Source organism: Pelodiscus sinensis, chromosome 14 (assembly GCF_049634645.1).
Source record: "Pelodiscus sinensis isolate JC-2024 chromosome 14, ASM4963464v1, whole genome shotgun sequence".
Taxonomy (NCBI): domain Eukaryota; kingdom Metazoa; phylum Chordata; order Testudines; family Trionychidae; genus Pelodiscus; species Pelodiscus sinensis.
In genome coordinates this window covers 21944630-21972272 of record NC_134724.1, presented here as the reverse complement: position 1 = coordinate 21972272, position 27643 = coordinate 21944630, and the positions used below count along the sequence as shown (strand labels likewise).

General features: G+C 40.5%; 1 protein-coding gene across 2 annotated transcripts in view; it reads right to left on the bottom strand.

The window, feature by feature from the left end:
• Window positions 1–320: 320 nt before the first annotated feature.
• Window positions 321–27643, bottom strand: part of COPS2 (COP9 signalosome subunit 2) — a 46264-nt gene continuing 18941 nt past the window's right edge. The window contains exons 2-13 of one of the 2 annotated variants that reach the window (XM_006135056.4): window positions 25735–25848; window positions 23041–23118; window positions 15435–15560; window positions 13848–13958; window positions 13653–13730; window positions 12572–12746; window positions 11190–11368; window positions 11053–11105; window positions 7068–7165; window positions 4044–4126; window positions 2644–2702; window positions 321–1073 (exon numbers count right to left, since the gene is read on the bottom strand). In XM_006135056.4, the coding sequence (XP_006135118.1) occupies window positions 929–1073; window positions 2644–2702; window positions 4044–4126; window positions 7068–7165; window positions 11053–11105; window positions 11190–11368; window positions 12572–12746; window positions 13653–13730; window positions 13848–13958; window positions 15435–15560; window positions 23041–23118; window positions 25735–25848 (1299 nt within the window). In that variant the 3' untranslated portion in view covers window positions 321–928. The remainder of the gene's footprint in view (window positions 1074–2643; window positions 2703–4043; window positions 4127–7067; window positions 7166–11052; window positions 11106–11189; window positions 11369–12571; window positions 12747–13652; window positions 13731–13847; window positions 13959–15434; window positions 15561–23040; window positions 23119–25734; window positions 25849–27643) is intronic. The other variant, XM_006135057.4, reaches the window with a different exon arrangement.

The following is a 27643-nucleotide window of genomic DNA, read 5'->3' as shown; positions in this document are numbered from 1 at the left end:
AAACATTTATTTGAAATATTGAGATTGAAATGAGGGCCTGATGTTGAAAACTGCAGAGACCCTACCACCATTAATTACCAATGGATTTGCAAGATCTTGGTACCTCTCAAAATAAAGCCTTAAATTTAGTAAGACTGCTAGATATCATTTCTTTATCTCTATAATAGTTGTACATAAATATGGTAAGAAATAAACGGAAAGCATGCGCCAAGGTTAAGATTTAATCTCCAAAATGTTCTCAGTAACTGATGTGAGGAATGCTCACTTACCTACTTTTCTAAAAAACAAAATGTAATGAAAACACATCAAGAAACAAACTGTACAATTTCTGAACTGCACTGTTTATTTTGCTGCTTGAAACCTAAGTGACAGTATGCCACTATAATTACGGGGTTTCCTCTAAACCTTTACTACGCTGCGGTACAGAAATATACGGACACATTTTTTGGAGAATTGACATTTTGCAAAATGCAGCAAACATTTCAATTTATACACGAGAAAAGGAAGTGTTCAAAAGGGTATGCATTTCAAGTTATTGCAGGTTATTTCTGTGAGAGAATTTCTGCAGGTAAAACATGTTTAAATTTAACCAACAGTAACGTGTCAGTGTATTTAAAATCATGACAAAAATCTTCTCTCTGGTCATTAGTTGCCCTTGACAAATTACTATCATGTTGTAGGTTTAGGGCGAGATGTCAATACAGCATAAATCCCATAGCATTTGGTTTTCTTCTGGAGATTAAAGCTGTTTTTCTTGGGATAAATGCAGCAGCAAAACACAAACCAGCTGATCAAAAAAGCACTTCTGCCATAACTCCAATAATTTCAGGGCACATCAACCGACAGTAGTTTTGCCATTCCAAGTTCTTTTAAGGTTTATATCACTGCACTGTTGCTTTAAGTACGTTTTGTAAAAGCATGTTTTCTGTTAAGCCAGCTTGCTGACTACAGCCTGGTTGAGAGAATTTAGTTGGTTGGTCCATTTATCTAATGCAGTATACCGTGCACCACCCCTCTTCTGATGATCCAGTTCAAGAAGCTGGTTGACTTGATCAATTCGGCCATGAATAGTGCTAGAAAGATTCAAAAAAACCTACTTAGATACATTTGTAAAGCACAATAAAAATTGGAAGTAAGCGATTTACAACTAAAACACACTCAACTAGCACAAAACAAGACATTAGGATTTATTTGAGAGCTTGACTGGTCTAAGAATTTAACATCTGCATAACGCATTGCCCTGTGGGAAATTATTATGGTAAGAAGTTAAACTGCAGACCCAGTTCCTTGCCAAACAGAGAGAGAGACACTAGAACCAATGTGCATGCAATGCACTTGGCTGAGAGATGCTTGGGGGAATGTACGGTCACCGGATATCAGAGGTGAAAGTAAAGAAGTGCACTCCTCTAGCAAGAGCAGACTAGGGTGTTCTGCTGCAAGAGAAGATGAGGCACACTCCCAGGGCTCTCCTGCAGGCTGCTGTACTAAGCAACAGGCAGGTGAAAGGAGCAGGCTGGGGATGAGCCCTACACCTGTCTGGATGGTCCCAGCTGTGAACCGCTTCCAGGGTGCCCTATAGGGGAGGCTACTGAAAGCTGTTTGTGGCTTGCTGTTTCCCTTCCTGTCATGGAGGGGAATGACAGCACACAGTGACCCTGCATTCCTCTTCCTTCTGGCTGGTGAGGGGGAAGAGTGACTGACCGACCCAGGGTCACTTCTCTCTTGCAAGTAACAAACAGTGTCAGTGGAAATCAGGGTGAGAAGCCTTCCGCCCGCCCTGTCCTCCCTAAAGGGTGCCCTTGCCTCTCTGCACTTCCCCATACATTCAACCTCCTTCCCTGCGTCCCCTCCATGCCACCAGGCCCCTGCCCTGACTCCTGCAGTCCCCACATAGGCCCTCTGCCCTGAGCTACCTCGCCAACACCCTGCCTTCCCTAATGGGTGCCCTTGCCCCTCTACACTCCCCCAAACATTCAATCCCCTGCCCTGAGTCCCCTACATGCTGCCCCATACTTACATCTCTTACAGATATCACACACACTCAGCCATCAACTCTCAGGAGGGAAATACATTTCTTACAGGTAATGTTGTAAATTACTTTCACCCTGATCCTGGCACTGCAATGAGTACAGGGGGACCCGACCCCTGCTGCCAGCCTGCACCGGGAGCCATGGTAAAAGCGTCCCTCATGGGAGGGAGCTTGAGAGAAGGGGTGCAATGGGCAGGAAAAGCAGGGCAGGCAGGGGCAGAGCAGGAGCTGGATTTGGGGGAAGGGTATGGATAGCCCTTCCAGGCTGCAGGGACTCTCATGCTGGCAGCCATGTGCAGGCCAGACTGCGGAACTGCTCAGGCCACACACAGCCCCTGAACCATGAGTTTGAGACCTCTGATTTAAAGTATAACTTCCATAATTTGGCATAGTGATTCAATGATATGCTATTATAAAATGCAAAAGTAATGTAAAATCATGCCATTCAAGCTACTTAAAACATCTTCCATGTGACTTGTGTTGCTAACACATTATCTTACATAACTGTAGAATCAAATGCATTTTTAGGGGAAACATGCATACACCATTTGCTGTTCCTTCTACATTATATTATTAAGACATTCAATACTCAGAAATAGGAGGAAAGTACATACTTATCCAATATGCACTGCACAAGCAAGCTCTCCACGTCGGCTACATCTATGTTTAACTCCTAAGACAGAAAACTCTTGTTATGTTGCCATTCTATTTTGCAAACAACATTTAATCTTTTATGTTATTTTTCACACACTTCAGTTAGCAGCTCCCGCAGAGAACTCTTTCACTGACTGCAGTCAAAGTTATTGATTAGAAGATTACAGGAGGTCTAATATATAGGTAGCCAAAATTACTAACACTCTAAACCTCATAGGACAATCTTCAGACGTTCAAGAGCTGAAGTGCACCTTCTGGACTCAGAGCCTCCAGCCCTGGTAGGTGCACCAAGTGCAGATGAAGCCCCAAGCCCTGCCAAGCACACCCCACAGGGCTGAAATCCTGAGTCCTGGCAGGCAAGCCCTGCACGGTTGAAGCCTTGAAACCACGCACTTGGGCACACATGCTCTCCTGACTTTTGCTAGGATGTGCTGGCCTGGTTCAATCACATGGTGCCACTGGATCCCCTCCCTGCATGACAATCTGGAAGCTACAGAGGCAGCAGCATGCGGGGGGAGGTGCTCATGGGAAGCCAGTTTAAAAGCAGTGCAGAGGAGGAGCCGCTTGCCGCACCCCTCATGCTGCTGCTTAAAAGCTGGTTCCTCGTAAGCACTGGCTCCCACCTGCCTTCCTGCACTGCTGCCTGTGATAGAGGAAGTAGTGTAGTGAGGGGAATGACAGGTGGTTTCATAGGAGCCGTCTTCCTCCTGCGTGTAAATGCTGAAAATTTCAGCAGTTACACATTTAATGAAAAAAAACCAAAACATTTTAACATCTCTAATTAAAAGACAATTTTATCATCCTTAAAATTTGTGCTTATATTATAAAACCTATGCTTAATTCTTCCTCTGTACCTCATACATTTTAGCTTGCCATCAATTTAATCGAACATTACTTGAGGTCATAAAGATACATTTCACCCTCACAACAGATGGAAATTCACTTCAATTTTGTTATGCAAACTCAGACTAGATAATCATAATAGTCTTTTCAGGCTTTTTAATCTATGAATTTGTTATTCTACCTGTTGTCAGTTTAGTACCTCTGACATCACTTTTAGTAGTAACTGCTAGACAAGATGAGTAGAAGGGTTTAAAACAGCTATAAAATTTTCCAGTTTGTGCATGCTAGTTCATATTTATTATAGTTGTCCAAGAGGAATTATATACTTTACAATGTTTTAGAATTCCATCTAAGCAAGTGGCTCTTTATGCTGAAAATATCAGAATTCTATTAACTGCTTTTGGGAGGGCCACACTATCTTTTCAGATGTTCCATTTAGGGACTTGCTGTATTTGTTTGGCAGCGGATTCGTAATTCTCATTCATTTAAGCAAATACAAATCTCCTTTGATAAGTACCTTAGAAATAAAAGGAATATGTATTCTTGTATAAGGCTTAATTAATTTTATAAGCACTTGTGTTCTGATGTTTCGCAAAAGCTCTGTAAAGAGAAGAAAAACAAATACATATTGTAAGAACAATGGTTACATATTCAAATAAGCAAATGTGCAATATAGTTCCATATTTATATCTAATAGGTCTTTTCCATCTCGATTGCTATGATCCTATAGGCAATAAGTACTGCCACAATATAAAAATAAGCCAACTTTTTTCCCTACTTGTTTCCACAATCTGTAGCTCAGCCTAGGTATTAGTAGGCGTACTGATGCTTTTAATGCTAAAACTTGTTTAAACTTGAAAACACAGTTTTAAAAATAGCTACAAACTATTTTAAAAGTATTCTAAGAAACTGGATAAATGGTACACTCTACTGCATAGTATCTTTACCATCTCATCTTACAGCAGAATAGAGTTATAAAATCCCATTTAACTGGTTAACCGATTAAGTGGGATCCCATGGGTGGGGACCACTTCATCCGGGCTACTGGCCCTGCAGGCTCTGAGCTCCACAGGGTGCCTCTCTCAGTTCCACCAGCCCCAACGAGGCCATGGTTGCTGCTGGATACTGGTTAACTGGCTGATGCTTACCATGTCACCGGATAACCTGTTACCCGTTCACATCCCTATTGCAGAAGCAGTGGTATATCTAGACTACAGGATTTTTCCGAAAAAAGTGGCCTTTTTTCGAAAAAACTTCCCTTGCATTTAGACTGCTGCCGCGTTCTGTTGACAGTAAATCAAAAGAACGAGGCTTTTGATTTTTGGTTTTTTTTAACCTCGTTTTACGAGGAAGAACGCCTTTTTTTGAAAGTGCTCTTTCAAAAAAAGATGCTATGTAATGCAAACTATGCTTTTTTGAAAGTACTAGTTGTAGTCTAGATGCTCTTTTTCGAAAGAGGCTTGCAGTCTAGACATAGCCTAATTGTCTTTCACCAAAATGTGAAAAGATGAAGCGACTAATTCTGCAAATATACATATGCGCGTGATTTTAAGTGCAGGAATAACCCCACCAAAATTGGTTTGAAGAATCAGGATTTAGTAGCCTAACAAAACAAGGAGTTGAGGTAAAGTTGTAACATAAAGAGTCTGTGTAGTAGCTAAGAACATTTATCTAAGAAGAAAGTGTGAAAAAATGCAAATTTAATAAACTAAATATAGGCACGCACAAGCTGTTAATAAAAATGTATGGAAGGTCACAAAAGAAGTTTGCTATTCACTAATATTTTTTCAACTTGTTCTGCTTTCCTTTGCGGTTTAGCTCATTGTTTTACTGTTTGTATGCTTGTCAAATCTCTCAAGAATTGGGTGAAACCCAAACTTTAACACTCTTATAGGAATTCACCACAATACTTTTTATTTTAATTAGTGACAATTAATGGTGTAACAGGTGAGATCCTTAAATGCCTGTAGTAACATTTCACTGCACTATTAGTCTAATTTGGCTATAAAGCCAACTAACTGGTCCAGGAAGGATGATACTTCCATGATAAAAAGCGAATAGAGGTTCTATCACCACATAGTCTCCCTGTTTCTGGTGTAGCAATAAAAAAATATTACTTGAGAAAAAGGGGAGATGGCTGAGGGGTCCCTAACTTATGCCCTCACAATACAACACAGGGGAAAGGATGGATGACCTGCACAGAGCACCACTAGGAAGCACAGAGTTTGAGTTTTAAGACACCTTCACATTCTGCACAGTTTGGCTACAGCATAGGATGTGACCCGATAATATCCAAGCAATTATATATCTTTTACAAATAATAATTTTAGTCATGTTCAGATTGCCCACATAAGCTGTTAACTGCACATGATTTTCCTCTGTAGAGCCTTGTCCAAAGTTGAATGAAGTCAGCTGTAATTTTTCCATTACTTCAAACAGCTATGGATGAGGCTCTAGGTTTGCTACTGTTTTTATTCATAAATCTGGTTGCAAATGTGCTCTTTTTACCAGCACAGCAGTTGCTCTAGATAAGTTTCACAGTTACGCAGCAAAAGAATCTCATTTACACTGACTTCAAAGGGAACAGGATAGAGCTTTTAAACACTAATTGCACTGTTCACAGCAATAGCAACTTGTAAGAAACATTTATTTTTTATTCTTCTTCTTATGCAGAGGAAATATATCTTACCAAGTATGGGAAAAAACAGGGTTACAACTGTGACAGTCTGACAATACCCTGACTTATGGTTATTGAATTAAGTTAAACTCTGATTAAGTTTAACATCTTTTTGGTCCATTTTGTTAAAAATGCAAACATGTATGTGTTACTGTGGAACTCAATGTATCCATCTTCTACAGAAGATTGATTATAGCAATCTCTGGAAGGTATTAGGAACTTCAAAGGACACAAATGATTTACTTTGAATCCTCCCTTTTCAAACTATTGTTAGGGGAGAAAAACACATTGTCAACTAATTACCTGCTCCTAGAAACTCCAAATCAAAAGACCCCTGAACCATGTACAGTGTGGAGTAAATGTGTTATATGAGTGTGATGGTTCAGAACTGGAGCTGTAATGAAGTGTAACCACACGCAGAATCCATTTAGGTAAGCAAAGAAGGAGCTGAAGAGTGGTTCCTGAGATAATCTATGTTAGAGTAACATCTGAGTAAGCTTATTAGCATGGATGTAGGTTCTGAATTACTTTTTACATTAACAATAAAAAATAGGCATGCACAGAAAGAATTGTGTGGTACTGTTGCAATCACACCTATGAAACATTTCTGAAGAGAATGCAAAAAGGTGCCTTTGGGCAACATGCCCATGCTGGGAAGAACACAATGAGGGCAGGGAATGTGCAACCTAGAAATAACCTGGTTTGCAGACAGAGAGAGAGACAGACAGACAGAGAGACAGACAGACAGACCTCCACCCAAAAAAGCAAAAATTAAGGAGCAGGAAGCCTAAAAGTGGATGCCCATTGAGAGGAAATGTAGGTGCAGTTGCCCTAAAGTGTGACAACATCCTCCTGTGACTATACCTTCAATGTGCTCCCTTATGAAGGGATCGTCCATGATGTTGCTGTGATTTGTTTTCAGAATCTTCTCAAATTCAGTGATGTCATTATTCTGATAGGCACTTGAACAAGAGAGGAGAGTGAATCACCATTTTATCAAGTTAAAAAAAAAGTAAATCTCAAATCAGGATAAGATTTCCAGTTACCACATAATAATTCAGTAGCAAAGAATTACAACCATAATCTTTCTGAAAATTAAAGGACACTTAAGAAAAAATGGTGTTGAAAATGTGCATCTGAAGATGACAATGTAGCTTCCTCATTTTTTCTACTTCATATTTTGTTAGTGTTCACTGACGTTTAATATGAATGTATGCCCTTTTGCAACAATAAAATTGTTCTTGAAGGATGTGTATTTTCAAAAGTTAATTTATGAAAAATACTAAAAATAAACTCAAAGTTACTCAATTTTTTTTATGTTAATATGGATGGATCCTGATGCACCTTATTGGAACCTCACATTTAAATGCCAAGAGGAATCAGCAATTTATCAGTCAGTATATGGATTCAATTGTTATTAATTGTGTTTATGAATGTTTGTGTTTTAGAAATGACTGTCTGCTTCATAGTGTGGATATTCTTTCTGACTGAACATAGAGCCAAGTCATCTTTGTGTTTACACACATCAAAGTCTGTGACAAAATTATGATGTATAACCTCAGCATTAAGAATTCACTGAGGATCGATGCAGAGGAGATGATAAATAGTGCAGAAGCAAAATGTCTGTGGTAGTTCATAAACTCAATATGACACACATTTAATAATGAAATGGCATTTAAAATATGTACAAAATTTCAAAGGGTATCCCAGAAGCAAAGTTGTTTTACAACGTACAAAATATTTAAGTTCCGCCCAAAAATCTAAATGCATATTTAGTTTCTAATTGTAGTAGAAATTAAGAAAATTATTGTAACTTGAAAAAAAATGGATGTTATCTGCTGAGGCTTTGTAATTTGTGCTATATTTTTTACTTGCTTTCATATTTTTGAGAGACAAATACCCTCAGATGTGAAGATATAGGATATAAATCAGGCAGTGTGAATGAAGACAGATTTACTAAAGCCACATGGGGGTTCCTTCTGTCTCAAATTTACATGGAAGTATGAATCTAAAGTAAAAAGCATGTATATGGAATATAAATTCTCTGAAGCAATCCTTCCACAGAGTGCCAAATCCTTTATTATTAGGTCAATAATGCATATGCCTCTTTGGTATCAGAAAGCATGTTGGATTCTTTTTGAGCAGCTGATAGCAGCAAACAGTAGTTGTTTCTGAACAAGATTTGGCCCACAATATGAACTATATATTACAAAATCTGGGCAAAAAAATTCCACATCCTTTGACTGCAAAAGAGAACTGAACACAGATTACTTCTTATTTGTCAAGACAGAAGCTGCTTATAGTGGACAAGAACTGGTTGGTTTCACAGAACAGCATGGAAGTGTTTCAATACAGTCTACGTAAACTGATGGTCTCAGTAATGTAGGGACTAAATGCTGCTGAGCACATTCTCTGTAAAAAAAGTCATGTAGCATTTTGGATCTTCAAATGTTTAGGAATGCACATGCCCACAGGATTTGATACTTGAAAGCTCTATTCCAAAAACCCCACCATAAAATTAGTTCTGGCACACATGCCCTGATGTGTGAAAATACTGCCTATCAGTGCCACAAATCATCCTACTAATAGAACATACCACATCAATCTTCAAAGAAAGCTTAATGGACCTAATTTTCAGAAGTACTGAACATTCTCAGCAGCCACTCGATTTGCAGGTGGTCAGCAATTCTGAAAAATCTGATTCTAAATGACTAAACCTAAATTTGCACAATCAGCACTGGCAGGCCTGGAAATTATGAATGCCTTCTAACACCATGGACAAATGCAATTGTAAAAAACAATTTTAAATACTCTCTCTTCCAGGACTAACAATATCTTGGCTGTTATTATCATGCAACATACTGAACTTCTATGAAAAGAACACTCCTGCTATTTCCTGAAGGAAAAAAACATGAAAGTTACTTTTTAATATGATGGTGAACTATAAGACCAAAGGATCAGCTCACAGAACGGAAAGAACAAAATTTGCAGCTTTTATATACAATGCAATTAAATAGAATTATAATAATTACAAAAATAATTATTGCTTCTGAATACAGAGTTCAATAAAATGTTCACTACATAATCACAGTAAACAAGCCAATCATTGGAAGTTATTTAGATAGAAAGCCAGCAAATGAACATGATCTCTGAGAACATCTTTTAAAATCAGTTCTCCAGTCTTGCAAATAAAATCTCATGATTCAGAATTAGGATATTTGGAAGAATATTTGGATATTTTTAGGGAAAAAACAACAACATGCAATGACACCAGATAAGAATGCAGCATAATATACAGTTTTAGATGTAAAACAAAAAAGTATATGTTCTTAGTGGGGTCTTTTTAAACTGGTACTGTGGAGAGTTTTGTATAGATCAGTGATATTAAGACCCTAGCAGTTCAGGAGCCAATTTAGCAATCACCATTACCCAAAAGAGCCACAGTAGTGTGAATTAATTATTTCATTTACTATAGTACTATATATTCGGGGAAATATTTAGTTTTATATGTATTGTACAAATACACATATGCACCCATAATGACTGACCAAGTATTATTTTATCAGCAATAATTGGATAACAACATGTAGTCCTGGAATTTTGTAAGTAAAAAGTTAGTTAGTATGAATATATGTTATAGCAAAAGGTTTAGATGCAACTTAAACACAAGATACGGGTCTCAGACAGGCCAGGCAGCTTTGTTAACTTAGCTTCAGCTCTGTTTGATATTAGCATGTTCTGATGTTAAAGTGAAGGAATGGAATATTGTAATGCATAGTCATGTTAATGTTAGGTAAGGCCTTGTAGAAGATAGAAAGAAGTTTAATGTTGAAAGACTTTGTAACTTTGTTGAAGTGACTAGAGGTACCCTTCTGTTTCACACTGCAATTGTGTACATGTATTGTTTGTGTGAATGAGAGAGACTGTTTTAGGAGAAATAAGAGTGAAGGCCATTGCATGCTCAAAGGGCCAGAGGAGGAGCTGGAGACTTAGAAGCACCAAATAATCATCAACTAAGTGAAAGAACACTGAAGACGCAGACTACTGGGACAGATTGACAAACCTTGAAGTTAGTGGCAAGCACCCCTTGATAGGGAACTGATAACTTTCACCAGAAAGATAATGCCCCCGAAGGGTCGTCAGCATATGGATATCAATAACTGTGAGAACAACTTATTTCTGATAAGCATATATTGTAGAAAGATTGATTGTGATGCTAAGTGACTGATTAAGACTTGACAAGGCAAAATGCATAGACTTGCATGGAAGGAAAATCCTGGATGGGGTGTATTGTATGGTTTTTCCAGGTTCCTGTCCTGCCATCTGGAGCATCAGTCCGGACTGACAAGAACCTGTCTCCTTCCTCCCACCCAACCTATCTGGCCAATAGATTGGGCCGAGCAACAGATTGGTAACTATGTCATCTGTGTGCGTGTGTGTGTGTGTGCGCGCGTGTGCGCGTGTGTGCGCGCACTTGCTACTTTGTTACATCATCAATAAAAGCGGCGTGTTGCCTTATCCCTCTGAAAAAACATCTCGTGTGCTTCTTTAAGCATAACAAACATAGTAAAAGCATCCCAAGTGGTTAATAATTAAATCACAGTGTTTTAATATCACGTGCCATAAAGCACCATGAGAGACACATTGAAGAGCCACTTGAAGCCTCATGGTCCTCAGTCTGAGTACCACTGATATAACTCTCTATACAGAAAGCTTTGAACAGAAATACTGAAAAATCCAAAACTGGAATACTGAAAAAAAAATGTTTGTAATTATTCTCAACAAAACAAAAAGAATTTCCGTTTCATGGTTAGAAGCTTTGCTCTTCAGGAAAAATAAAATATCTTACCTTACTAAATTTGTCATTGCTAGAATCTCTGGATCATTTTTGTATGGTTTAGCCTATACAGAACAGAAACCATAATAAGTACATTTAGGTAGCAAAAAAGCTAAGTTAAGGCAACTTGTGCACATTGAGAAGCATACCTCCTGAGAGTCAAATGGATTTATTCCAGACTTCATCAGCATGTTTGCTAGGACCAAATATTTTAAGCAAGTGGTTCTTCTAGGGCTCCCTGATTCATCATAATTTTTGAATGCTTCAAAAAAGTCAGTGTGTGCCTTTTCAAATTCTCCTTCCCTTAAGTGCATTTTGCCTCCACATTCTGAAAAGAAAACAAAGATGAAAGGAGACTGAAACTGTGTGCTTGCAGCCATTTATCAAAATGATTCTCCTAAATGTATCATGCTATGTCTACACTGATTCCTCAAACAATATTCAGGTTTTTTTTTAAAAAAAAATCATTAAAATTGCTGAGAAAAAAAACATTAGCACATAAATATATGGCTGCTGCATCTTTTTTTGGTTTTCCAATACTATTAAAAAGAACCATTCCTAAAATCATGACTGGATTAAGAAAGAAGTTTTAGGGGCTGCAGTCCAGGGCCCTGGGTTAAGGGTCCCTCCCCCCCACAAAAAAAAGAAAGTTCCAGGCTGCCAAATGTTTAGATCTTTTTGTGAGACCTCCTTAAACTCAGAGCCCTGAGCTGCGTGCACTAAAGCTCCTGTACATTATCTGGTCTTGCCCCCGTTAAGTGCCCCGCACCCCAACCCTGATATCAGCCCACACCCTAACTGCCTCCCAGACTCTGCATCCTAATCTCCTGTCCAAGCCTTGAGTCCTCTCCAGCAACCCAAACACCTCATCCCCAGCCCCACCCCAGAGCTGGCACCCCCAGTCGGAGTCCTTACCCACCCTCCCCCACCTAAACCTATGGCCCCCTCCTACACTACAAACCTCTCATTTTTCCCCCCTCCCAGAGCCTAGGAGACCCTGCAAAATCTAATAGCCCTAGGACCCCAGAAGAGTAAATTCAGCCCTGCCTAAAATCACATAGTGACTCTAAGGGAAACTATAAAGGATACTATTAATACATTTACTCAGCTGAAATTTATCCCAATGGCAAATTACAAAGAGAATACATAGCAACATTATCTATTTATGGAAGCTATTCCACACATTTTAAGAAAAACTATTTAGGAAGTCTAATGAGTAATACTGTTTAATTGGCAGGTTTCCTGCCAGCAGAGGAGACATGTGATAGCCATATCCTGGTGACAGGTGCTTTCACACGATACATGCCCTCAATACAACTCACCCAATCGTTACTGGCTAATAAATAGGTACTTCCAGTGAATCTTAGTGCTTTTTAGTTGTCAATGCAATTCAATAAGATCAGATATTTGGAATGTTTTCTACATTCTATTTTCAGTTGAAACAACATTAAAAAAGTAAGATATTTTTTTTAATATAAGTGACACCTATCTGAACAACGGAATCTGAAAGAATATAAAAAAAAAATCTTGCCTCTGATGACGCCCATGATCAGTGGATGAGGAATGGCAGACTTAATGTGCAATGACTGTTCATATAGTGCTTTAAGTTTTTTGTTATTTTTCTGTGCTGTATACATTTGAATTTCCAACGCATAGATTTCCAATAGCTGGGTGCCCTTTTTTAAATCATCTTCTCCATCATCAGTCTATGAAAGGGTAAATAATGAAAACTGTGAATCTTGAAAGAATGTTGATGTCACCATTATACTAATGAAAAAGTATGCAACTCAATATTTTAATAAATCTACTGACAGAAATAAAGGAGTTTTCAAATGTGGTAACTTAAATAGAGCCAGTGAAGTTAAAAACATGATGTACAAGGAAGCTAGCATGAACCAAGTTTTAAAGTTTTCAACTTAGGTAAAAACACTGGCTTCACTATGAGTTATGCTTAACTAAGAACTTCAATATTTGGCCTTCTGTACATTTCATATCTTCTATGGATTCTTTTCAATATACAAATGTTCAAGTCATGCAACCACTGCAATTGAATAGTAATGTATTCATGATCATAGTATTGGTAATAATGGGCCAGATTTCCAGTTGTATATCATCTTTGTTCAGAATAAAGATGGGAGAGGATAAGCAAAGCTGGGCACAGATTTGGCCAATGAACATGGTTTAATATAATTTTTTCCACAGTGAAGTAAAGGCCATACTTTTTACCTATGGTTAATCTTCATTTAAAATTTTTGTTTCTCCATTATTTTAGTTTTCCTCCCAGTTTGTATAAATTTGAATGCTACATTAGAAGGAATAATAATTCACAAATGCTTCTCATTCCCACACAGAAGTGAAATGTAACTAATGCAATTACTGTCTGGTGGTTATAAAAAATGTTGCCCTTTTACCAGCAATTCCCTATTCTATCATTTTTATTTCAAGTTACCAATCAGTTAAGGAATTAAAATAAGCACTAGGTTTATTTTCTATTTACAAAGCTCAATAAAATGCCCTTTTCATCTAAAAGCTGGATGTGAAATTAGTGAATCATTTTACAAGTAGTTTTGAGCTAGTAATGTATTTTGTAAAAAAAACCAATTGTACCGTACCTGGCATGACTGATGCAATTGGCGCAAAATCTTTTGTAATTTTCCATATTCTTCTCGTTCTAAATATAATTTGCCAAGCTGTGATTAAAGAATTAAAGCGATTAGGACAATTAGGCTTTTGGAATTTATAACTTTAAGACTTGCAACTTAAGAAAGTTTTAGCAAGCAAAAAATAAAACTATTTATGTATTTTACCTTCGTGTTTGTCTTAAACCACAATCTATCATTCTTAGCATCTTTCAGAGCTTCAAGTGTTGTTTCATAAAATTCCTGAAGCAAATCCATCTGGCATAAAAAATCAGAATTCTATAATTGTAAACAGCAAATTTGTACCTGTTAATAAAGTCAGTCTGAGAAAACTAAAAGTGCATGTTTGAACTTCAACACAAATAAGATACAGAAATCTGTATCTTATTGAACAATTGCTTATAAATACTAGAAATTGCAACTTAAGTGACAAAATTTAAGCATAATACATAATCAACAATGTTACCATAAAATAGAAGATTTGACTGAAGTTTGGAACTGACAAAGTCATTTAGAAGCTCCCAAATGTAAGCTTTTTTTTTTTTTATTAAGATGTACAAGGTTTTAAAACCAGCAATTTTTTACTATATTAGTGAAGAGCCAAAGCTTCTTATCCATCTTAGGCAGGTAATAAAAATCAGAGTTATGGAAGTATAAAAGAAAAATACTAGTAGAAAAGATAGCATTACTCTTACTGGAAAATGAGAGAGAGACCAATGGGAGTAAAAAGATAGGAGGGAAGGAAATCAACAAAAGATATTTTCTCCCTCCTATCCAAACACTGCATGAAATGAGAACAAAAAATTGCTGACTGTTCTGCTTAGAGTAGACCAGAACATATTCTTGTATGGAAACAAACTGTAACACCCCAAATTACAGAGCGTTTAATAACCCGATTAAGAAAAAAGCTACCTAAAAAATTGAGAAGGAAAGTCTCTGTACCCTTACAGGCCAGGTATCTACTGGATGCAGTTGGGATAAGGGCCTAGTGGCTTTCAGGTTGCAGTTATGAGTCCCTGATTCTCTCCAGTCCTAATTCTAGGCTCAATTTACAACAGACAGTTTACTGCCAATTAGGTATAGTTTTAAAGTTAGCCATCCTTGGGACTGTCAAAAAACGTTTACACGCCGGTGACTTTACCTGTCCCTCCCCCATGCATCGCTAGAAGGGAGGAAGGCATAAAAATCAACTCAGAGCACTGGTGATTCTCCACCTGCTGGGAATCTCCAGATAACAGTGCAGAGGAGCTTTCTTTTTTTCTTTATGCTGCTCCAGTAGCACAAAAAAGAATAGAGGTTGGCCATGGATTTAGTCCTATGTATCCAGTCTACTTAGTTTACTAGTTTGAAAGGTAGACACATTTCTTACCATAACCAAATGCAAAATTAATGAGTATAAAGAGTTATTTCATTACAAATATGTGAGAACTTCTTGATAATGGTAGTCACTTTATTGAAAAACAAGTTATTTGTGACATTTAGCTGTAAAGAGAGCCCAAGTAAGAGACACTAAGAAGTTTCTAGCCTGCTTTAATTTTGTGTAGATGACATTAAAGTTAAGAGAGAACATATGTTTTAACATGTAATGATCAATTAATTGTGGGAAACAATATTTTGTATACTGTAACAAATGTAATATTATAATTGTTCTTCAATTACCAAGAATTAGGTTTCCCAAAGGCAAAAAGTCCATACAAAAAATGGACGGGGGGGGAGATGGAGGAATCACCAACATTAGAGGAATGGTAATCTAACCTGTTTGGAAGTAGAGATATAATCAAGAATAGAATTGATGGATTTTTCAGAGTAATTCCTTGTAACTGCACTCCGTATATAGGTCAATAGCTGTTTATATCTATTCATCATTTCAGGAAAGTTAGTCTGTAAAAAAAACATATTTAATTCATAATCATGAAAAACTGTATACTGAATATTGCTATTAGATATCAACATCTATAAATATGCACAGAAACTTCAAAAACTTTACAATTGTCAGATGATTACTCGCATTGTTAAACAATAAAAAAATACCATTTATTTAATTATTTTTGGCTGTTTTCTACATATCCAAATATATTGATTTCAATTACTACAGAGGATACAAGAGTATAGTGTTCACTTTATTTTTATTTCAAATATTTGCACTGTAAAAATGACAAACAAAATAGTATTTTTCAATTCCCCCAGTACAAGTACTGTAGCACAATCTTTTTATAGTTAGAGATGAACTTAATGTAGAATTATGTACAAAACCCCCCTGCAGTCAAAAATAAACCAAATTCCAATCAGTCCTACTTCTTGTTTAGCCAACTGGCTCGAAGAAGTTTGTTTAGATTTGCAGTAGATAACTCTGCCAGCTTCTTGTTTACTGTGTCACCTAAAAGCGTGAACAGGTGTTCATATGGTATTATTTTAGCCAGTGTTGCAAGATATTTATATTCCAGATGCGCTAAAGATTCATGTTACTTCATACTTCAACTATCATTCCAGAGGATAGCATCCATGCTGACAATGGGTTCTGTTTGATAATGATTCAAAGCAATATGGACCAATGTATGTTCATTTTCATCATCTGAGTCAGATGTCACCACCAGAAGTTTGATTTTATTTTTTGGTGGTTTCGGTTCTGTAGTTTCCACATCAGGGTACTGCTTTTTTAAGACTTCTGAAATCATAATCCCCATTTCGTCCCTCAGATTTTGGAAGGCAGTTCAGAATCTTAACGCTTGGGCTATGTGCTGCAGCTATCTTTAAAAATCTCACATTAGTATCTTCCTTGTTTTGTGTCAAATCTTCAGTGAAAATGTTCTTAAAATGAGCATATGCTGGGTCATTATCAGAGACTGCTGTAACATGAAATGTATGGCAGAATGTGGGTAAAACAAAGCAGGAAACATACAAGTCTTCCCTAAGGAGTACAGTCACAAATGTAATTAACACTTCTAACAAGCATCATCAGCATGGAAGCATGTCCTCTGGAATGATGGTCAAAGCATGAAGAGACGTATGAATGTTAAATATCTTGCAATGCCAGCTACAAAAAAGTGTCATGTGAATGCCTGTTTTCACTTTCAGGTGACATTGCAAATGTAAATAAACTGGATGAGCGACAGGCTGAACAAGTAGTTGCACCGAGTGGACTTCTAGGATAAGTTTTACATTGTTTTTTGAGTGCTGTTATGTAGCAAAAAAGGAAGTTACTCACTTCGTGCAGTAACGATCGTTCTTCGAGGTGTGTCCCCGTGGGTGCTCCACTTCTGGTGTCGGGCTGGTCCCGGCGCCGCAAATTGGAGCTTTACAGAGCTGTGTGTGTGTGTGTGGTCGGGCAGCGCGCGCGCACTCCTGTTTCGCACCTTTCATCTACCGCGCGCTGCCCGGCTCCCGCCAGTTCGTCTCACCGTCTATCTGAAAGACAGAAAAACAAGATTCCGAAGCAGGGAGGAGGGCGGGTCGTGGAGCACCCACGGGGACACACCTCGAAGAACGATCGTTACTGCACGAAGTGAGTAACTTCCTTTTCTTCTTCGGGTAGTCCCCGTGGGTGCTCCACTTCTGGTGACTCCGAAGCAGTAATCTCGGCTAAACATGTGTTTCGGAATCGGTATTCCGAGCAGTAGGCAACACTGCCAAGGCTACTGCTGAGTCAGTGGCGAAGTGCTGAACAATTGCATAATGTCTTGAAAAGGTAGAATTTGAAGACCAAGTCGCAGCACGGCAGATGTCACGAAGAGGGACACCTTTCACAAAAGCTGTAGACGCAGCGACTGCTCGTGTTGAGTGAACTCTAGGTTGCGAGGTGAGAGACTTCTTACGGATAGTATAGCACGTCGTGATACAAGAGACAACCAGCTTGGAAATGCGCTGGGCAGATAAGAACTTGCCCTTAGAAGACCCCGATGTTGAAATAAAGAGGCGGTCCGTCTTACGTAAAGTACGGGTTCTGTCTATATAGAAAGCCAGAGCTCTGCGGACATCGAGCGTATGCAGAAGAGCGTCTCGCTGAGATGCGTGCGGTTTTGGGTAGAAACATGGCAGAACAATTGGTTCGTTTATGTGAAATTCCGTACAGACTTTAGGTAGAAAGGCTGGATGAGACCTCAGTATCACTGATTCCGGGTTGAAGACTGTATAGGGAGGTGTTGACATTAGTGCGGCTAACTCGCTCACCCTGCGTGCTGATGTTATAGCCAGAAGAAAAAGTACCTTCATTGTAAGCATCGGTAGCGGTACCGTGGCCAACGGTTCAAACGGTGGCCCAGTGAGGACATCCAGAACCAGGTCAAGACTCCATACAGGTGGCGGAGGTCTCCGTGGTGGGTTGAGGTTAGCCAATCCTCTGAGAAATCTAGCCATCATGGGGTGAGAAAAAACCGACTTGCCTTCAACGGGGTAGTGAAAAGCGGCTATTGCCGCTATATGGACCTTAAGTGATGAAATGGCTAGTCCGGTTGCCTGCAGCTGAAGGACATAGTCCAATAAGACATGCATCGGCGAAAACAAGGGATCCAGGAGTTTAGGAGCACACCATCGTACAAATCTGGACCACTTTGACAGGTAGGTTTTCCTGGTGGAATCTCTCCTGCTGTGCAGGAGAACACGCTTCACTTGGTCCGAACAAAGATTCTCGGACTCGCTGAACCATGTACCATCCATGCAGTAAGGTGCAGAGTGTCCAGCTTCGGGTGACGCAGTGAGCCTCTCTGTTGTGTCAACAAATCCGGTAGGCAAGGCAGTCGGCGCGGTGCTCGTACAGAGAGCTGCCGAAGGGTTGAGTACCATGGCTGCCTGGGCCATGCTGGGGCTATTAGTATCACTCGTGCCCTGTCCATCACAACCTTCTCGAGTACTCTGGGAATGAGTACAACAGGGGGGAATGCATACAAGAGTGATGTGCCCCAGTGAAGGAGGAATGTGTCTCCCAGCGAGTGAGGTCCCACTCCCGCTCTGGAACAGTAAGCTTTGCATTTCGTGTTGGCACGTGTTGCAAAGAGATCTATCGTCGGAAACCCCCACTGATGGAAGAGAGTTAAGAGGACATCTGTGCGGATCACCCACTCGTGGTCCTGGGGGAAATACCTGCTCAGTGCATCCGCTGTGGTATTGTTCACACCCGGTAAGTATGACGCAACTATAGAGATGTTGTTTCAAATGCACCATCTCCAGAGACGGATCGCCTCTGCACAAAGTGAGCGGGATCGGGCACCCCCCTGTCTGTTTACGTAGTACATTGCGACTACATTGTCCGTGAGAATTCTGGTGACAGTACCTCTTATGTATGCCTTGAAGTGTTTGCAGGCATGAAACACGGCTCGAAGCTCGAGAAGATTGATATGGAGCATCATCTCCGTAGTGGACCAACGACCCTGAACTGTTTTTGTGCCCATATGGGCACCCCAGCCGATGAGAGAAGCGTCTGTGGTTATCTCTCGTGACGGTTGTGGTGCATGGAAGGGGACTCCTGACAACATGTTGTTGTGATTCGTCCACCATACTAGGGAGTCCTTGACATGTACTGGAAGTACCACAGTCTTGCGAATGCTGTGGTCCATAGGCTTGTAAACCGTGCTTAGCCAATGCTGCAGACACCTGAGGTGCAGTCTTGAATGGCGCACTATGATTGTCGTGGAAGCCATATGTCCCAGAAGCTGGAGACGTACGCGTACCGGGAGCATTGGAGCGTGCAGAACTGTTTTTATCAGATCTTGCATTACTTGAAAACGCTCGAGTGGAAGGTGGACTCTTTCCGACTGGGAGTCGAGACGCACTCCTATGAAGGTTAAAATCTGTGTAGGTAGTGGGCGCGATTTTTGAGTGTTCACGATAAGGCCGAGGGAGTCGAACAACTCCTGAGTTGCGACTACCATGTGGTGAGCCTCTAACTGGGTGTGTGCCTCGATGAGGCAATCGTCGAGGTAGGGGAAGATAACGACTCCTATCCTTCGAAGATGGGCAGCCACCACCGCTAGTGTCTTGGAGAACACCCTTGGGGCCGAAATGAGGCCGAAAGGCAGAACCCTGTACTGAAAATGATCGTCGCCCACTACGAATCTGAGAAAACGCCTGTGCGCTATGTGAATCGTTACATGGAAATATGCGTCTTGCAAATCCAGGACTGCGAACCAGTATCCTCTGTTTAGTGCTGGCATGATCTTGGCCAGGGTGGTCATTTTGAAGCGCTGCTTTCGGATAAAACGGTTCAGACCCCTCAGATCCAGGATCGGTCTCCACCCTCCGGACTTTTTGGGAACCAGGAAATACCTGGAGTAGAACCCTTTGCCTCGGAATTCGTCAGGTACTCTCTCTATGGCTCCGATCTCGAGTAGGTGAAGAACCTCTTCTCGAAGAGCGGCCCCATGAGACGGGTCCCTGAGAAGGGATGGGGTGGGAGGAGTGGTCGGAGGGATTGATGCGAATGGGATTGTCAGGCCCGACGATATGACCTCTAAGACCCATCGGTCCGAGGTAATGGTTGCCCATTGATGAAGGAATGGTCTCAGGCGGTGGTGGAATAGAGTGGTGGTGGTGATTGCAGGCTTCAGAGTGGTGACCGGTGGAGACATGTTCGTGTCCTCTGCACGGGAGTCAAACCTGCTGCTTCCGGGAAGGTCGAGCAGCAGAGCGGTTCTGTTGCTGACGTTTGCGCTGAGGGCGCTGTCTGAATCTAGACTGGTCAGATCCACGCTGCTGTTGCTGCTGCTGCTTATAGGGGAAATAATCATATCTCCTCTGGAAGGGGTAGTATCGTCTGCGTTTAAAAGGTGACGTGTACATCCCCAGAGAACGAAGGGTCATACGAGAGTCCTTGCCAGAATGGAGGATCTCATCGGTAGTAGAGGCAAACAACTTCTGACAATCAAAGGGTAAATCTTCCACTTTGGAATTCAACTCCTTAGGGGCTCCCGCTGACAGTAGCCAGGAAGCTCTCCTCATCGCAATGCCTGTTGCCATTGCTCGCGCGGCTGTGTCGGCAATGTCTGCGGCTATCTGAAGGGCTGTTCTACATGCGGTGAAACCTTCCTGGACAACCGATCTAAGGAGAGACTTCTTACTGTCAGGGAGGTGCTGCATGAGTTCCGGTAACTTAGAGTAATTATCAAAGTTATGGTTCGATAACAGAGCAGCATAATTGGCAACCCGCAGTAACAAGGTTGAGGAGGAGTAAACTTTCCGACCAAAGTGGTCCAATTTCTTTGTCTCCCTATCCGGTAGGGAATTCTTGAATTGGGGCATTTTGTTCTTGTGACGAACTGCATCCACTATCAGGGAATTCCTCCGTCTGCGACCCAAGGCGGATGAGAAGAACTGGCGGGAGCCGGGCAGCGCGCGGTAGATGAAAGGCGCGAAACGGGAGTGCACGCACGCTGCCCGACCACACACACACACAGCTCTGTAAAGCTCCGATTTGCGGCGCCGGGACCAGCCCGACACCAGAAGTGGAGCACCCACGGGGACTACCCAAAGAAGAATATTTACTTTTTTAAGCTGCATTTTCATGATAAATTGCACTACGGTACTTATATTACGTGAGTTGAAAAGTATTTGTCATTTCTACAGTGCAAATATTCGTAATAAAAAATACAGTGAATACTTTGTATTCTGTGTTGTAATTGAAATCAACAGATTTGTAAATGTAAAAAACATCCAAAAATATTTAATAAATTTCAACTGGTTTTCTATTGTATAACAGTGGTAAAAACTGCAATTAATCACAATTATTTTTGAGTTAATCACAGGCAGGGGGGAAAACAACTGCAATTAATCAAAAGCCCTAGGTGTGAGTTGGAGGCCTTTCCTACATTACGTGGCACAATCCTACGTCAGCTATGCAAATAGCATAGCTGAGTCGACATACTCACTGCAGCATCTTATGTGTGATAAGGCTGGGGCTACTCTCCTGACGACACCAGCTACACTTCTCATCTTGGTGAGCTGCCGGCATCAACAGGACCATGCTCGGAGACAGATTCATCATGTCTACAGCAGACTTGATAAATTGATGGCCAGTGGATCCATCGCTACAGCATCGATCCACCAGGTAGTGTAGATAAAGCCCTAGAGTTGCCCAGTGCTAGTTCTCCAGTAACAAGAAGGAGATCCGCTCACAAAAGGGTGTTAAAAGATCATTGATCAGTAAGGGAGTTGTAAACAAGGGATTTAATATGTTGAAAGAGGGCTGCACAAGCATTACACAATAGGGGATTGCTCAGCTCTGAGACTCAGCAAAATCCACCAGGGCACGTCTGGGTTAGTGTTTTCCAGGAACATGGACTGAGAATATTAAATAGGGGTCCAGTGGCATCATGCTTTTACCTTTCTCCTCCCCCACCTATGGTGGAAGCAACAAGAATGCTGGAAAGGCAAAGACTTGAACTGAGGCTACTGGTCCCAGGCTTAAAGGGAAAGCCTGTGTATGAAGAACTGTAACATACCTGCAACATCCAGCGGGGTGAGAAAAACTTCTTGATCCAAATACTCATTCTAATAAGGTTTGAGATCATGTGCTTACCTTTTATTTTCTTTGGTAACTATCTCTGGCCCTTTGTGACTACCACTTAAAATTTCTCATTCTATAGTTAATAAATCTGTTTTATATTTTACCTAAACAGTGTGTTTTGGTTGAAGTGTTTGGAAAAATCTCAGCTCCTATATATCCTTTCTGCATCAATGGAGGGGCAAAAATGGGTAAAACTCACATTAGTTAGGTTTCTAACCACAGCAAGACAGTATATTCCAGGGGTGCAAGGCTGGAGAGACTTGCTGGTGCCTTTCTCGGTGTGACTCATGAGTGCTCAGGGAGCATTCATACAACCTAATTGGGTGTGGGGCTCCACATGCTGTTGTACTGAGTGTTAACCCCTAGAGGGTTTTCTGCTTGTCATTAGCAAAGCATTGTGAGAGATAGTCAAGCCTGAAGAGTTAAGAGGGCACAGTGGTACACCAGTTCCAGGTTGTAATCTGGGATATCATTACACACAGCTTTCCAGGGAAAAAAAACTTGAGTTTGGTCAGTGTAAGGCAAGCTCATCAAGGTCATTTAAAAGGTGCCAATATACATTATACCTGTATTTACCCACACAAGCAAATTATCCCAGAAACTTGGGATGGTGCATAGGGAAAGGTAGGACTAGATTTCAAACTTCTTAACCATGAGGTTAATGTTAATCATGATCATATAAGTTCCCTGTTGCAACTATGATGACTGCTTATGTGGACATTATTAGAGAAATAATATGTTATTTAGTAGCCTTACAAATGTAATTTTGGAGATAAAAATAAGGAGAGGACAAGAAGTTAACAACTGTAAATAAATCCAATATTAAATCAATTTAGCACTTCCTAAAATGATAGCTGCAACTCCTACCAATTTGAAGTTTATTTTAATCATCTGTTTCAGTGCTTTGAATCCCCATTCTCCTTTTTCACCTTCAAGCTCCAAAACCTGAAATAGAAAGATAATTCATCTTCAATAACCTAATGTTTAAAAAGCTGACATGCAAAGATTAAAAATAAAAGCTAGTCTCTTTTTAAACTTTCATTAATTTTTAAAAAGAGACATTAAAGTTTTTTCCTGCTTGCTTTCTACCTTAGAACGTAACATCAATTCTGATCATCCCTGATTATGTTAGGGGACTTTCAGGGGATCTCAGACTATATACTGTTGTTAACATCTGAATTGATGGGGAAGAGTAAGGGATTTTTATCAAAAGATTTTGTTACAGTCACTGAAATTAAACAGAAACACAAGAAAACAGTGATTTAAAAAAAATTTAACTAAAAATCCCTTCTCTCAACTGCTCAAAATTTCATTCTTCACTGTGTGATGCAATCATTTCATGAGTTCATCAGTCATTTACAAGTCTTCCAGGTTAGACAAGACCTGAATATTTATTGTTACAAGAAAGTATTCCCCGATCCCCAATAATAATTTTAAAAAAAACACCAACTAAACAGATTTCTCTGGAGACTCTTTACATACCACTAGCATATGTACCTGGCGTTGCCTGGGTCTGTAACTCAATTAAGGTTTTTTTAAATAAATTGAAAGGTACATGATTTGTTTAAATGCTTATTTTTTTTCAAAAAGTGTTATTTTATTAAATTAATTTTATTTTGAATTTTTTAAAAAAGGAATTGTAAAAAATTGTCTGTTAAATATTTTTAGTAAATTTTTTAAAATAGGAATTCCATCAAGTGTATTTTTTCTTCATCCCCATAAAATATGGTGAATGATACAAGTTTAACAAAAAATGGCTCTAGTCAATTTGGTTTTCTAGTTTTCAAACCTTAAGCATTGATTTAGCTGTGCCTAAATAGAGAACCACTTCAAATGTGTCCATTTTGTCTCTTTTCTGTAAGGTTTATTGAGAAGCAATCCTATTTTTCTGGCTTATCTTGATTCAGTCTCTTTCAGCATTCACTCAGTTATGTCAATTTTGAGATCTGTACTTGAGTTGGTGATTTGCGTCTCAAAACCAAACAGAAGAGAGACAATCCCATTGCAGGCACATCCTGTTTCCCTGGCACAACAAAACCCTTATGTTGCTTTAAATTATGATAAAAGGAATCTATATACCGAATTTGGTGGCCCTAGCTCTTACTGTTTGGGAGGAGTTCTTGATCAGACAAACTCTCTAAAATATATACTTGACTAGATAGAAGTTTTACCAGACACTGCTCGTGTCCTTCATGGCAGCGGATGGGTGGCTCAGGGTTGGGGGTTCAGGGTGCTGGAGTCAGGGCAGAGGATGGGGAGCTCCAGGCAGGGGGTAGAGGTGCAAGGCAGGACAGGGAAAGAAGGGGAGGATGTAGGACTCAAGACAGAATAGGCAGCTCAGGGCAGGGGTGGCATCAACTGAAGGTAGGCAAGAAAAGGCAGTGGCTGTAGGCAGGGTGGTGGGGCAGCTGCTCCACAGGTGGTGGGGGCTGCACTGCCCAGCCAGAGGCTGCACTGCCCAGCCAGGGGCTGCTCTCCTGGGGTAGACTGGGGTTGCAGGAACTGCGCTGTTTGGCCATTGGTTACTCTGCAGTTCTGTGGGCTGTCAGGACAATGGGGATTTCTTTCCTGGATCAGCCAGGACATCAGGGACCGTGCTGCTCTGCAGCTATTTGTGGCTTGCTTGCTGCCCCCCTCCCCTCTCAGGGTCATTCTGAAGTATACCTGTCCCTGATCATAGCCCTCCCTTTCCGTTTGGTGAGAAACAATCACATTGTTCCAGAACAATGGGATGTGCCTGCAAACAAACTCCAATCTTGCTTTAATTTATGATGAGAGGAAACTGCATACCAAATTTGGTGATCCTAACTCTTACCGTTTAGGAGGAGTTCTTGAACAGACACACAGATGGACAGATAGATGCACAAACTCTTTCATACATACACACACACACACATATATATAACAGATAACGAAACCCAAAAGAACTAATGTTCTTTCCTTTATTGATAAATCTTTAACCCACCACATTCTGATGACAGTATGCATATGCAGAATTTATAATTCAAGTGAATAACCACTCTTCTACAGATATTCAGTCAGTTGGCAATTACACACCTGAAGCCTTTTACTCAAACTTGTAACCAACAGTAATGCATTATGTAAGAATCAAAGAAAACTATTTTTCAATTAATAAAAGAAAAATGGATATGGTCTCTATAGCAGATCAATAAGTTAAATAAAAATGTATTTAAAGTAAACTGTTTTGCAGGGATTAATAGTTTTGCAATACATTTTAAAAAAACCAGTTATGCCACTAAACAATGAACAATATTTTTTCTCTGTATGGTACTTATAAGTTGGTAAACAGCCTGGGAGTTAAGAAGTTTGATAAAAACTTACTAACATCTGCACTAATACAGTACTACTACAAAAAGTTTCTTTCAACATTCCTGAAAACAAACTCATGTGGTAACATCAGTGTGAATTATTAATGCATTTTCAATATAAAAAATACACCAATGATTTAAATACAATTAAAATATTTTCATAGTAGATCAAATATAATTGTGACTTATAACATCAACAAACAAATATAAGGGAAAACAAAGAACTAAAAACCTTCTGAAAACTGCTCAATGCTGCTTTGGGATCATCCTCCTTTAATGCTTTGGAATTGTAATACTGATTTTCCAGATCCACATTTGGCTCAGAATTACTATCTTCAGAGTATTCCTACAGTTTAGAGGTGGGGAAAAAGGAGAACACAAAACACTATCAATAAAAATGATCTATATGATGGTAAATCAATATACTTTCACCAAATGTAGATCTCTCAATTCAAATGAACCATAAAAAAAAATAATTTTGGTCTAGGTTAATTATGTCATCTCACTAGAGCATCACTAGAATTCAACCACCTCTGGGATGAAAGGAATAAACCTATTAGTACACTGCTTTGCAGTACAACTGTCGTCAGGGTAGGAGGAGGAAGAGAAGGTGGTTAGAAACTCTGGTCAAGAATACCAACGCAAATTACAATTCTTCTAGAAGGTGCTATTAGGGCATGTCTACACTGGTAAGTTTTGTCACCAAACATTCCTTTTTGATAATAAAACCTGGAAAGCATTAACATTGCAATGTAACAAAAATTGCAAAAAACACCCAGTTTCAGCCACAAAACACAATTACTTCCACAAGGGACTTTTGTCCCTCCTCCTTCATTGTTGACCATCATGTAGTGTGTAGTACAGGATGATTTTTTTCGAGTTTATTGAACCCCAGAATGTTTCCCACAATCACCATTAGGCACTCTCGCCAGCGCTTTGAATTCTGCTGCTCTGCAGCAAGGCAAACAAAAATGTGTTACTCTCCCTGGGTATGTCTACACTACAAAGTTAATTCGAACTAACAGACGTTAGTTCGAATTAACTTTGATAGGCGCTACACTAGCGCTCCGCTAGTTCGAACTTAATTCGAACTAGCGGAGCGCTTACTTCGAACTAGGTAAACCTCATTTTACGAGGACTAAGCCTAGTTCGAACTTACTAGTTCGAATTAAGGGGTCTGTAGCCCCTTAATTCGAACTAGTGGGAGGCTAGCCCTCCCCAGCTTTCCCTGGTGGCCACTCTGGCCAACACCAGGGAAACTCATATGCCCCCCTCCCGGCCCCGGACCCCTTAAAGAGGCACGGGCTGGCTACGGTGCCTGTGCCAGGTGCAAGCCTGCCAGCACCTAGCCAGCAGACCCTGCACCTGGCACGGATCGAGCCACCCACCCGATGCCCCCCAGCCCTCCCCCTCTTCCCGGGACCAGGCTGGCGGCTCCTGGGAGCTTGCCTGGGACTGCAAGAGGCGGGTACCCGCCTGGTCTAGTGCGGACATCGTGGACCTTGTCCACGACCTCCGCACTAGGCACAGGAAAGTGGCCATCTAGGGCAGGAGAGCTGCCAGCCTGGCCACCCAGGAGCAGGTGTACATGAAAATCAAGGGGGTCCACTGAGACCCCCGACCCTGAGCTTACAATGGCCGTCCTGGGTCAGACCAAAGGTCCATCTATCCCAGTAGCCTGTCTGCCGACAGCGGCCAACCCTAGGGACCCTGGAGGGGATGGACCGAAGACAGTGACCAAGCCATTTGTCTCGTGCCATCCCTCTCCAGCCTTCCACAAACTCTGGGCAGGGACATCACTCCTACCCCCTGGCTAATACCACTCCATGGACCCAACCTCCATCACTTTATCTCACTTCCCTTTAAACTCTGTTCCAGTTCTAGCCTTCACAGCCTCCTGCAGCAAGGAGTTCCACAGGTTGACTCTTTGCTTTGTGAAGAACAACTTTGAAGCCTGCTACCCATTCCTTTCCTTTGGTGTCCTTTAGTCCTTCTATTATGGGAACTAATGAAGAACTTTTCTTGATGCACCCTCTCCACCCCACCCATGCTTTTATAGACCTCTATCCTATCCCCCCCCAGTCTCCTCTTTTCTAAACTGAAAAGTCCCAGTCTCTTTAGCCTCTCTTCATATGGGACTT